General features: G+C 44.7%; 1 protein-coding gene and 1 long non-coding RNA gene across 2 annotated transcripts in view; one reads left to right on the top strand and one right to left on the bottom strand.

Moving 5' to 3' along the window:
* LOC144256656 (retinoic acid early transcript 1E-like) overlaps nt 1–8,169 on the bottom strand; it is a 39,306-nt gene extending 31,137 nt beyond the window's left edge. The window contains exons 1-2 of the mRNA XM_077802022.1: nt 8,082–8,169; nt 7,456–7,557 (exon numbers count right to left, since the gene is read on the bottom strand). Of these exons, the coding sequence (XP_077658148.1) occupies nt 7,456–7,557; nt 8,082–8,169 (190 nt within the window). The remainder of the gene's footprint in view (nt 1–7,455; nt 7,558–8,081) is intronic.
* A 627-nt stretch (nt 8,170–8,796) lies between these two features.
* Nucleotides 8,797–12,918, top strand: part of LOC144256690 (uncharacterized) — a 145,268-nt gene continuing 141,146 nt past the window's right edge. The window contains exon 1 of the long non-coding RNA XR_013344199.1: nt 8,797–8,939. This is a non-coding gene — a long non-coding RNA (uncharacterized LOC144256690). The remainder of the gene's footprint in view (nt 8,940–12,918) is intronic.

The following is a 12,918-nucleotide window of genomic DNA, read 5'->3' as shown; positions in this document are numbered from 1 at the left end:
GGATTTGAGCAACATACACTGTCCTTTGCTGGACACCATAGGAAGTACTATTTCAAAGTTTCTATTCATTTATTTTTTTCCAGTTTCAACATTTAGATTATGCAACATTTCTTTGGATTATCTTATTTTTACACTCTGTTTCAGCAGTTGCAGGGATAAAACTTAAATACTGATATAAAAATGTGTGTGAAATGGGAAATGAAGATGTCAGTGTACAATCTGATTCCTGGTTGGGGAAATTGTATGGTGCCCAACAGATGCACATGTCTTGTTAGTAAATTTACTTATTTAAGAAAAAAAATAAACATATTGGTTTTTCTTTCAACTTGGGTATATGATTTTCTTAATTGACTCTCATATTGCTACAGCATAAATATTTATTATTTAGCCATAACTACCTCATATACAGAATTTCTAGATATTTCTTTTATTTTAGAGGTGCATTGACAAATTTACTATGGCACAAAGGGTTCCATAAACTGGAGGCATCTGTCCTAGGGATTGTGAAAGGCCCCAGTTCTGTTCTCCAGTCTTGCACAGGCTAAAGGTTAGACTAACTGCTACCTATTATTTCACACAAATGCAACCCCAGCATCTGCCCACATATCTGTTCTTTCTTTAAACCACCCCTGCTGACTGACTCCCAACCTGACCCTCCCCAAATCCAGGCTGATTAGGGAAGTCTCCAGCTTTCTCTCCAACAAAATTATCCTGACCTTGTGGCTGTATTTGATATAGTCTGGGCCTCCCCATGCCTTTGTGTCACCCCTAATCTGTCATTAATCATGTCAGGGAGCCATGCTGTCATTTTCAAAGAGAAGGACAAGGTTTCCATCCAGCCAACCATGGACCAATCAGCACAGCTGTTCCAGTCTGGACTGAGTCATGTTGAGGCTGTACTAAAGACAGTGAGCATATAGGAGTCGGTCAGGGGAGGCTGGATGGGGAGAAAAGAACCCTTTAGCCCCCTGCCCCTGTGACTCCAGAAGGAACCCATTAGGGTTGGCTGGTAGAGCAGGAGCCTCATTCTCAAGCTCTACATTTGGGACAACCATTTGGCAAAAACATGTTTTGGAGAGCTGTTACAAAGAGCAAAAACCTGGACTGGGTATGGGGCATGCTGCCGAAGAACAAGCGTCTCTCCTCCAGGTACCTATTGTACTCTACCTGACCCAAAGGAGTTTCAGCAGACAAGGAACAGCCAAAGCATCCTGGGCAATGTGGTAAGTGAACAGTAGGCTCAGGTGGTCAGAGGGCTCCTGAAGGAGAAGGTGGAAATTGGCAATGAGTAGGACACAGGGAAGTAAGATTGTAGGGAGATTCTAGAACCAAGGCTCTATTTCCAGAATATCCAGAGAGTGAGAGAGTTTCTGGGAAAGGAGTCCAACCTTGAGTGATAGGAGACAAGATTCAGTTCATGGTCTGCAGGATTATTGGCAGAGGAACAGGGTATAAGAGAGACAAAAGTCAGAACACATTTTTTTTTTTTTAGTTCACAGGCAGTAAAAACAGCAAGCTGTATTTGTCCCCTGGCAAAAACTTCATTCTACCTCGACTGGCCAGTGGAGGACACGTAGCACATATCACCAAACTGAGGGAATGAAAAAAGTATCAAATTTAGCTATTTTTTAATGCAGAGCATCATAATAAAAAATTTAGGAAGAAGTTTTGTCAATTGCAGAATACACGTCAGTTTTGTGTATTGTTTCTCAGTTTTACTATAGTTGTCCCTGAAAATATTGTTAGTGTTTCAGATATCTAAAATTTTTGGTTTTGATTTTTTTGAACTGGATATTGAACCACTGAGTCACATCCCCAGCTTTTAAAAAACATTTTATTTAGAGTCAGGGTTTCCCTGAGCTGCCTGGGACTTTGCTAAATTGCTGAGGCTGGCTTTGAACTCCCAATCTTCCTGCCTCAGCCTCCCAAGCTGCTGGGATTACAGGCATGTGCCACTGTGCCCTGCTGAGTCGAAAGCCTTCATCTGAGATGAAGGCCTCTTCCTCATGTTTTCTGGAAAGTTGAATGTCTCCCTCCACTATCTGATTTCTGCGCTGTATCCATATTGTTCTGGTCTCCTCTGGCTCCAAATTCCTGCTTCCACTGAACACTAGTTTTTCCCTTGTTTCACTGTCCTCGCCTCTCCATTCTCTATAATCTAGAAACCCAAGTAGAACCCTGGGGATCTCTTTAATTTGGCTTTGTCATGTAGTCACTATACAACACAATAAGAGAAAACATGAAGCTATCCTGAAGATTTTAGTGTACATACACACACAATACAAACCATAAACAATATTCATTTGGCATGGGAATCTCCCACATTTCCACAAATGAGGAGAAAAATTCTATCAGAATCTGATCGATTCTCATTCTCATCCCTACACCCACCCTAGTTCATCCACCAACTTTTACCTCATGCCTGTTACTACAGCAACCTTCTAGGTGGTCTCTCACTTAATTGGACTGTGACCTTTATTTTAAGAAGCAGAGTCAGGGCAAGCTTCTTTGAGATATTTGCATACCATCTGATGTTCACAAACATAAAGCTGGTCCTTTTACAATGTTCAATTCAGTATGTTCTTGGGTATATTCACAGAGTTGTGCATCTGGTTTTGCTACCTAATTCGACAACATTTTTATCATTACAAGAAACTGAGGCCAAATCTCTAAGGGAACTCACATCTTCACCCCCTCCCTGTAGCACCTGGCAACCAGTAATCTACTTTGTCACAATGCTTTTGTCTATTCTAGACATTTCATATAAATGGAATCATACAGTAAGTTGGTTTTGTGATTGACTTCCTTCACTTAGTGAAACTGTGACTTTCATTTGTATTTTCCAAATACTAATGATATTAAACATCTTTTCATGTGATTATTAATGACTAATGTGTCCTCTTTGGAGAAATGTCTAGATCTTTTGTGTATTGGGTAATTTATCTTGTTGATTTTTAAAAGACTTCATATATGTTCTGGATACAAGTTTCTCAGCAGATCTATGATTTAATAAAGAATAATAAAATAATGGAATTTAAAATAAAGAATTATGAAATTATGGCATTTGCCTGTAAATGGATGAAAAATGGAGAATATCCTGCTAAGTGAAGATTCAGAGAGACAAGGGTCAAATGTTTTCCCTCATATGTGGAAGATAGAGAGAAATAAGCAAAAAGAGGTGGTGAGGAGGATCAGGTATCAAAACAATACAGGAAAGATCAGTGGAGTAGAAGGAGATAGGGAGGGAGGGGGGACAGGAAAGGGAGGAAATTCAGAATTAAGTTAACACAATCATGTTATATGCATGTATAAATGTAACACAGGGAACTTCTCTTTTATGTGTTTGGAAAACATCAACCATGGATGGTAAATGGGTGAGTATGGGGAGGTTCAATGGAGGGGGAGTGGGGGAAGGGGGGAAAATAGGGACCGAATTGGAGTGGGTCAGATTCCCTGCATATGTGATTGTGTTGGGATGAATCCAGCTACCATGTATAACTAAAATGCCCTAAGAAAAATAAAAAAGAAAGGATTTTGAAATTTACAGAGATATGTAAGTTTAACCTGCTTTAAACATTATATAAAGTCTGCTCTCAAGGTCACCAGCATTGTTTATAAGATCATTGGTGATGATTGCTAAAGGCTGGGGTCTATGGTAGAAGCTGGATTTCAGAACTGGGGTCCCAGTAGTAAAGGAGAATAAAAATGCTGATAACATAGACTCCAAATAGGCAATGAACAGGTGGAAGAAAAGTGTGTGCAATGGTGCAGACAGTGAAAATGGAGGAAGTCAGCCAGGGACCGGACACTCAGGGAGCTGAACCCGGGGTTGAGAGATCACAGGGAACCTCATGGCAAAGTACCTGGGCAGGCAACTCAGATTCTGCCTGATTTCAAGAGGTGAAGCAAACCCAAGGATGGATAATCAGGTGGCCGAGTGTTGATATCCACCCAAAGTCTGGTTATTGGCTCAGTTTCCAGACCTGGGCCATGTCTCAGAGCCTAAACTCATTCCTGGGAGGAGCGGCCTGGCTCCTATCAGGAGGGACCCTTCAACCCCAAAGCCAGTTCAGTGTCCCTTTTCAGCCTGTCCCACAAAGCCATATGCCCATTCACATGGGACTCTGGAGAGAGAGAGAGAGAGAGAGAGAGAGAGAGAGAGAGAGAGAGAGAGAGAGAGCGCGCATTCATTCACCCTGGAGACAGTGTGAGCTGACCTCATGTCCAGGCATCTGAAGCATCACCATGGCCCCATGGTACTGACAAAGGTGCCTGTGGAGCCAGGAAAGAATGAACCTGTCCCAGGTTCTGCTCATAGGGGTCATTTCAAATTCCCTGAATTTGTAATAGAAATTAACAATCATGGGCTTGGTGGGTCACATGTGGAGTTAGAGCTACCCTAGTAGGGAAGGCCAAGGAATCTTCTGACACTGTCTCCCCCATTTCCCAGATACTATATTTAAATAATATCTCATCCTAGAGAACTCATGGAGATTTGCACCAATCTAAAACCTTGAAAGACACATGTAGTTCAATTTTATCCTTTCCAATGTTATTTCCAGCCCAGACCCTGGAATTTTCTGTAAAGGGCTTACTATTACATATTTTAGGCTTTGCAGTCCTTGTTACAACCACTCAACTCTGCTCTTGTAGCTCAAAAGTAGCCATACTAACATACATTCCTACCAATCTTGTATATGTTTTCTTTTCCCCTCTCCTGCCCCTGTACATCCTCACTGGCTTTAATTGTGATTTTGTACTTGATGCTTGCCATTCTAGTTGGAGATAAAATCATTGTGTAGTTTTTCATATATTTCCTGCTCATCTGTGCTTTTTTTTTTTTTGAGAAACATATTTATTTCATTTGCCCATTTATCGGCTGGGTTATTTGGAAGTCATGTATTTCATGTATTTGGGAAATTAGGAATGAAACTACCATATGATCCAGTTATCCCATTCTTTGGTATTTATCCAAAAGAATTAAGCGAGTATATAATAGAGATAAAGGAATATCTATGTTTATAGCAGCACAATTGACCATAGCCAAATCAGTGACCCAGCCTAATTTTCTGTCAAGAGACAAATGGGTAAAGTAAATGTATATATACACCACGGACTTTTATTCAGCCCTAAGGAAGAACAAAATCATATTGTTTGAGAAAAATGGATGGAACTGAAGAGGACCATGTTAAGTGAAATAAACCAGACTCAGAAAGTTAGGGTTCATACATTTTCCCTCATATGTAGAGACCAAAGAGAAAAAAGGAAACAACAACAACAACAACAACAACAAATATCATGAAAATAGAAAGGAGACCAAAAGGGTAGAGAAATAGGATGAAGGGTTGGGAAGAAGGGAGGAAAGGAGGAAAGAGATCCTACTCAGGATTGCTTTATCTATTCTGGTTCTTTTACTCTTCCAGATGAATGTTATGTCTGTCCCCCAACCCAGTTTTATGAAGGTTGTCATTCATATTTCAATGGGGGATTTCATCAAGTGTAGATCCCTTTTGCAAAATTGGCCATTTTGACAATATTAGTTCTGCCTATTCATCTTCTAAGGTCTTCCATCAACCCTGGGTCTGGTGTATGCAGCCTACCACTGAGCTACATCCCTGTTCCTATTATGTATAATTACAATGCACTAATTAAAAAAAATATGGGCTTGGGATACAGCTTACTCAGTAGCATGCTTGCTTCATATGTACAAGGCCCTGGGTTCAATCCCCAGCAACACACACACACACACAATTTAAAGGAAATTCTATTTTTTCACATTACTCTTGTTATTTGTCAAAAATACAAATGCATCTCAGATGTACTTTATGACAAATGAATAATTCTCTAGTAGAAGAATTTGCCATACTTTAGTTAATTATTTTCTTACTGATTGGAATAGGAATATTTCAAATGTAAGAAATCCTTTTGTGATATTTATCATTTTAATTTAATTCCCTATTTTTATTGGTGCATTATAGTTGTACATAATGGTCGCATTTGTTGTTACATATTTGTAAACACACAATATAGCAACAGAATTTGGCCAATATAATTCCCGTGTATTTCCATTTTCTCTCCTCTTCTTCATCCCAGGAGCAATGCAGGATCCTGGCAGCTGTCAGAGCCCATGTCCAAGGCCCCGTCCCCAGCAGCACCCAATTCCCGCATCTGGCTGTAGCTCCCTCTATTTGTCACCATCCTCCCTCCCCGCCTGCCACAGCGCAAGCCCTCCTGCTGCCTGGGCCCTGGTGTCCCAGAGGAATTATTGTTCAGATCACTGCGGTGGCGGAATCTCCACTTCCTGCATGGAGATGGCTCTGGGGACCTATTCCCACTGATCTCCCTTTGATTTTCATGAGATACCTCCCCCCACCTTTCTTTCCCTTGAAAAGAAAATTCTAAAAAGTAGATATCCCATGAACTTGGAAGGGACTGGGCCTGCCACTGTGACTCAGGACGACTTGTGATAGAGACTTCTGTGCTGGGCAAAGGGGCCTCCAGGAGTTCAGGGCAATTCCTCCCTGGAAACGCACAACACCTCTCCTGGTGTCCAGAAGTGAATGCCACCCGCAGTGGGAAAACGCACACCCTTTCACAGTGGCTCTTTCGTGCTCCTGGGCCTCTAGAGATGCTCTAGCCCCACTCCCCCTCCAAGGAGTGAAGACAGAAGTGGCATCAGGGACCTGTACCAAGCCTTCTTGCTCTCTTCTGCCATCTCGTTCCCTCCCATCCTCCCGTCTTTATCCTTTCCTCTCTCTTTGGCTCCCTGGTCTAACTCGGTCTGTGGCTCTCTCCGCAGGTGCAGGGACAAGCACCTGAAGCAGGACACGCATCTGAGGGGCAGAGCCCGCAGGGGAGGTCTGGGGACTTAGAAGGGGACAGAGGAGTCCCTGTAAGTTCGATTCCTCAACTCACCCGCTGGCGCCCTCCAAAGAAAGTAAGGCGGGAGCAGAGCCTGAACGCTAAGAATGAGAGTAGCTGAGACTACACCTACCCTCCTTAAGAAGCCCAGGAGCAGGGCAGGGCCCTGGCAGCTGTCTGAGCCTTTTAAATCCGAGGCCCCGCCCCCAGCAGCGCCCAATTCCCGCGTTTGGCTGTAGCTCCACCTATTCGTCACCATCCTCCCTCCCCCCCCCTCCAAAGCGCAAGCCCTCCTGCTGCCCGGGGCCCGATGTCCCAGCGGAATCATCGGAACATCGTTCAGATTACGATGGTGGCACTGGGGACCTACACTAAGCCATCTCGCTCTCTTCTGCCATCTCGTTCCCTCGCATCCTCCTGCCCTTACTTTTTTGTCTCTTTTCCGCTCCCTGGCCTACCTCGGGCCCGCCGCTCCCACCGCAGCTGCAAGATCTAGAACCTGCTGCGATGAAGTGGGACCCAGAGCCCGCAGGAGAAGCCTGGGGAATAAAGTGGGGACGGCGGTGTCCCTACAAATTCGATCCCGCAACTCACCGTCTGGCATCGCCCAAAGAAAGTCAGGCTGGAGTAGAGCCTCGATGATAAGAATCAGAGTAGCGCAGACTACTCCTGCCATGGTCAAGGAGCTCTTGATCGCTGTGGGACCTTTGCCGCCCTGAGAGCTTTTAAAGTCCCAGGGCCCGCCCCCCAGCAATGCCCGCCTCCTGCGTTGGGACGTAACTCCGCCTACCCTTCTTCCCCTCCCCCGCGCCCTCCAGCGGCCCAGGACACGGTAAAGTTTCAGAATCGCTGCTGTGGATGTATCTGGTGCACGTTCCGCTTCCTTGGTGACACTGGGGACCTATACCAAGCTATCTCGCTCCCTCCCATCTGCCTGCCCTAACTTTTTCCTCTCTTTTCCGCTCCCTGGGCTACCTTGGTCCCTTGGCTCCAACGGAAGGCTCAGAGTGGAGAACCTGCTGTGAACCAGAGGGACAAAGCCGTCAGGGAAAGTCTGGGGAGTGAGGAGAGGATGGAGGTGTCCCCATATGTTGGATCCCTCAACTCACCGGCCTGCACAGACCAAAGAAATTAAGGCGGGAACAGAGCCTGGATGATATGAATGAGAATAGCGGGTTCTGCACCTGCCATCCTTAAGGAGCTCCGGAGCGCTGCTGTACCTGGGCAGTGATCAGAGCCTTCAATGGTCGAGTCCCGACACCCGCCCCCACCCCCGCTGGTAGCACCCTGCCTCCCACATCTGGCCATAGTTTCGCCCCCTCGTATTCCCCAGCCAGGTCAGCGTGTCCTTACAGAATCTTCGTTCGGATCCCCTCTGTGGCTGGACCCTGCATGCGTCCCACTTCCTGTATGGAGGTAGCACTGGGGATTTACAACAAGCCATCTGAATCTCTCCTGCCATCTCGCCCCCTCCCATCCTCCTGCCCTAAGTTTTTCCTTTCTTTTCTGTTCCCTGGGCTACCTGGGTCCCGTGGCTCCCAGCGCAGACGCAGGGTGGAGAACCTGCTGCGGGGACAAGAACTGGCAGCACCTAACCCGCAGGGGAAGTCTGGGGAGTGTGGAGGGGACAAAGGTGTCCCCATAAGTTCGATCTTCCAATTCTACAGCTGGCACCGCTCAAAGAAAGTAAGGTTAGAATGGATGCTAAGAATGAGAGTAAGTAGGCTTGCACTGGCTGTGGTCACTGTGCTGGAGATCACAGGGAGACCACCTCCAGGGTAAGAGCCTTTGAAGCCTGAGGACCCGCCCCCTGTATCACTCCCCTCCCTGTCCCGGGTGTCTGATCTCAGCTCCGCCCCTCTGTCTTTCCGAAGCTGCTTGGCCCAGGGTGTCATCAGCGTCATCCGGATCGCTGTGGTGGTAGGAATTGGCCCTCATTTCGGTTTCTGCGATGGTGCGATGGTGCGGAGCGCGCGCCCAGGGACTCCCGTCGCCTCCCAGCCACTGGCTTCTGATCTCCTCATCTCACTCTCCGGGGCCCTGGCTACTACCCTGAGAAGGTGGACCTAAAGCAAAGGGTAAAGTTGGGGCCTGAGGCCTTATCCTTTTTCTTGCCTCCTCTAGGGACTTCTTGGGCCTGGGTGTTTAGCTCCTTGAATTCCAGCCCCCGGATTCATCCCTTTTATTCTAAAAGACCAAAGAATTTCGTTACCCCCCTAGAGTCCGGTCTGAAATCAACATTGTTGAAGGCAGTTGTTAGGTAGCCTACCATCAGAGATAGTTTTCAGTAGACACTGAGCCCCTTGATCCCAAAACCTTCAGGAAAAACTCTCTGAAAGCAAAAGCAAAAGCAACTTCTCTTTTAGCAGTTGCGACATTCAGACAGGAAATGCTTTCTCTACTCCCTCCTTGAGGCTTGCAGAAAAGATCTTTCTTTCTGTTTTGAGGTACTAGGGATTGAATCCAGGGGTTCTGTACCACTGGCTTCTTGATGAGTGGCTCCTGATCTGCCACTACTCATTCCTATCAATAGGGTACCCTTTGCCCCCTCCCGCCCTGCACATCCTCATGTAAAATATTTGCAGTGCTTCATTATACTTACATATAAGAATGGGATGAGTGCCATATCATCCATGCACATAGCACAATCTGGTAGATTTTGTAACCCAGTACTTCCCTATCCCCTCCCTTCATTCCTCCCTCTCCAGCCCTTTCCTTTACTCCATTGTTTGCCCTTTCCCTCTATTTTCATGAGATCCCCCCCCCCCTTTATCTTTAAATTCTTTTTCTTTTTTCCCTCTCTAACTATGAGAGGGAAAACATTCGACCTTTGGCTTTCAGAGTCTGTCTTATTTCACTTAGCATGGTGTTCTCCAGTCCATCCATTTATTTACCAGCAAATGATATAATTCCATTCTTCTTTGTGATTGAATTAAACCTCACTGGGTAAGTTTAGCCCATTTTCTTTATCCATTCAATGTCGATGAGCCCCTAGGTGGTTCCATAACTGAACTATTATGCATTGTGCTGCTATAAACATTAGTATGCACACATCATTATAGTATCCTGATTCTTTTGGATAAATACCAAGGAGTGTAATAGCTGGGTCATATGGTGGTTTGATTCCAAGTCTTCTAAGGAATCTCCATACTGCTTTCAAAAGTGGTTATAGCAATTTGCATCCACATGAACAATGCTTGATTGTTCCTTTCCCCCTCATCCTCTTCAGCAATTTTTGTAGTTTTCATGATTGTCATTCTAAGTGGGTTGAGATGAAATCTCAGTATAGTTTTGATTTGCACTTCGGTAATTGCTAAGGATGTAAACATGTTTTCATATGTTTCTTGGCCATCTGTGTTTCTTCTCTTGAAAAATGTTTGGTTAGTTCTTTTGTCCACTTGCTGATTGTGTTACTTGGGTGTTTTGGTTTTTTTTTTTTGTCCTTTTGGTGAGAAATTTTTTGAGTTCTTTATGTATTCTGGATATTAATCCCTTGTCAGAGGAAAGCTGACAGATTTTTCCCTTAATGTATGCTCTCTCTTCATGTTCTTAATTATTTCCCTTGCTGTGTAGAAGCTTTTTATTTGGATGTCATCCCACTTATTTAATCTTGGTTTTATTTCTTGTACTTTGGGCATCTTGTGAAGGATGTTGGTTCCTGTATCTATATGCTCTGAGTGTTGACCCTATGCTTTCTTCTAGCAGTTTCAAGGGTTCTGATCTAAATCCTTAGACTTTCAACCATTTTGATATGTCTTTTGTGCAGGTTGACAGACAGGCTAGTTTCGTTTCCTACATATGGATATCCAGTTTTCCCAGCACCAATGAAAAGGCTGTCTTTTCTCCAACATATCTCTCTTGCACCTTTGTCAAAGATTAGATAACTGAATATTAGTGGGTTTGTCTTTGTGGTTTCTATTCTATTCTATTGATCTTCAAATTCCCTCCCCCCAATACCATGTGTTCTCCCCCCCTATACCTCTGTAGTATAATTTGAGATCAGGTCACATGCCTCCAGAATCGCTGTTCTTACTCATGATTGCTTTGGCTACTCTGGTTCTTTTATTCTTCCAGATGAATTAAATGACTTTCCCCTTCCCTGGTAGTTTTGTGAAGGTTGTCATTCTCATTTTAATGGTGATCACATCTAACCTGTAAAACATTTTTGACAAAATGGTCATTTTGACAACATTAATTCTGCCTACTCACCTTCAAAAAGGTCTGATGAGTGCAGCCCTATCACTGCATCCTACTGTGGATGATTATAATGCACTAATTTTTAAAAACCCCAAAAATATTTCTTTAAAAATTCTTTTTTTTGCATTTAACTTTTTATTTTTCAAAAATACAGATGCATTTCAGAATACTTTCTTTGTAACAATTGAATAGTTTTCTAGTAGAAGGATTTACCAAAATTTAGTTAACAATTTCCTAGTGGTTGAAAAAGGGATATTTCAAATGTAGGAAATTTTGTTTTGATATTTTAAATTTTAATTTAATTCCCTCTTATTCTTGGTGTATTATAGTTTTGGTAATGTTTGTATTTGTTGTTATATAGTGGTTCAAGCACAATATAGCAAGAGAATTTGGCCAATATAATTCCCCTGTATTTCCTTTCTCTCCTCTCCTCCCTCCCCCTGGTGGGTCTTTTTCCTCTACTCTACTGATCTCCCTTTGATTTTTCATGAGACACCCCCCTTTTCTTTTTCTTGAAAAGAAAGTTCTAAAAGGTAGATATCACATGAACTTGGAAGCAACTGGACCTTCCACTATGACTCAGAACGACCTTTGATAGAGGCATCTGTGCTGGGCAAAGGGGCTACGTGGAATTCATGGCAATTCCTCCCTGGAAAGCACAACACAGCCCCTGAAGTACAGAATTAAATGCCACCGCATTGGGAAAACTTAAAGCATTTTCTGTAATGCTCTTGGGTCTCTGGAGAGAGAGGCTCTTCCTCCACTTCTGAAAACCAAAGTGGCACTGGGGACCCTTACCAAGCCTTCTTGCTTCCTCGCATCCTCCTGCCCTTATTTAAATTTTATTTTATTTTTAAAAGATGGACACAATATCTTTATTGAGTTTAATGTGCTGCTGAGGCTCCACCCAGTGCGAGGCAATCTCTCTTCCCCTGAGCTATAATCCCAGCCCCTGCCCTAACTTTTCCCTCTCTTTCCTGCTCCCTGAGTTACCTGGATCCCTTGGCTCCCACCGCTGGAGCTAGGTGCAGAACCACCCGCGAGGACACGGACCAGTGGGGCGGAACCCACAGGAGAAGCCTGGGGATTGAAGGCAGGAGCAGAGCCAGGAATGAGCATGGGGCTGACCACACCTGCCATGGGTCTGAGCTCCCAAGTCCTGGAGACCTGCCACCTGGTGCCGGGCCTTTAAAGCCCAAGGGTCCTCCGCGCTGGTGCCCAGCGCCCTACTTCCCCTCTGCTGCCCTCGCCTGGGTCCCAGTTCCTGAGAGCGCGAGGGCCAGACACTCCCCAGCGACTCCCGAAGCCTCGCCACTGGCTTCAGCCCTCCCAGCCTCACTCCCTGCGCCGCCCTGGCTGCGACCCAGAGAAGGTGAGCCTAGGCTCTGTGTCCTTGGAGCCTAAACCTTAGGGAAAAACTCTGAAACCACAAGTAAAAAGCAACTTCTCTTTATGAAAAGTTCTGAGAGTCAAACAGGAAATGCCCAGCTCTGCTGCCATTTTGAGGCAGAAAGAATCATTTTCCCCCCCTTTTCTTTAGAGGTAGAGAGGATTGAATCCAGGCACACTCCACCATGAAGCTAAATCCTCTGCTCCTCTAAAAATTTTAAATTTTGGACAGCATGTCCCTAAATCGCCTAGGCCGGCCTGGAACTTGCCAAGCTTCTGCTTCACCTCCAAGAAGCTGGGATCACAGGCATGTGCAGCAGCGCCTGGCTATGATTAACCTCTTAAGGTTTCCTTTGGTCACTTTTATTGTTATCTCGAGATCCAATCATTTAAACCTCCATTCAACCACTAGGTAAGCACCATTTAAATAACTTCAAATACACATTTCAGGCCAGTGTGGGGATGAGTGAA

The sequence above is a fragment of the Urocitellus parryii genome, chromosome 8, assembly GCF_045843805.1.
Source record: "Urocitellus parryii isolate mUroPar1 chromosome 8, mUroPar1.hap1, whole genome shotgun sequence".
In the NCBI taxonomy this organism is placed as follows: Eukaryota; Metazoa; Chordata; class Mammalia; order Rodentia; family Sciuridae; genus Urocitellus; species Urocitellus parryii.
The sequence above is the reverse complement of the archived record's forward strand: the minus strand, read 5'-3'. Positions and strand labels throughout refer to the sequence as shown.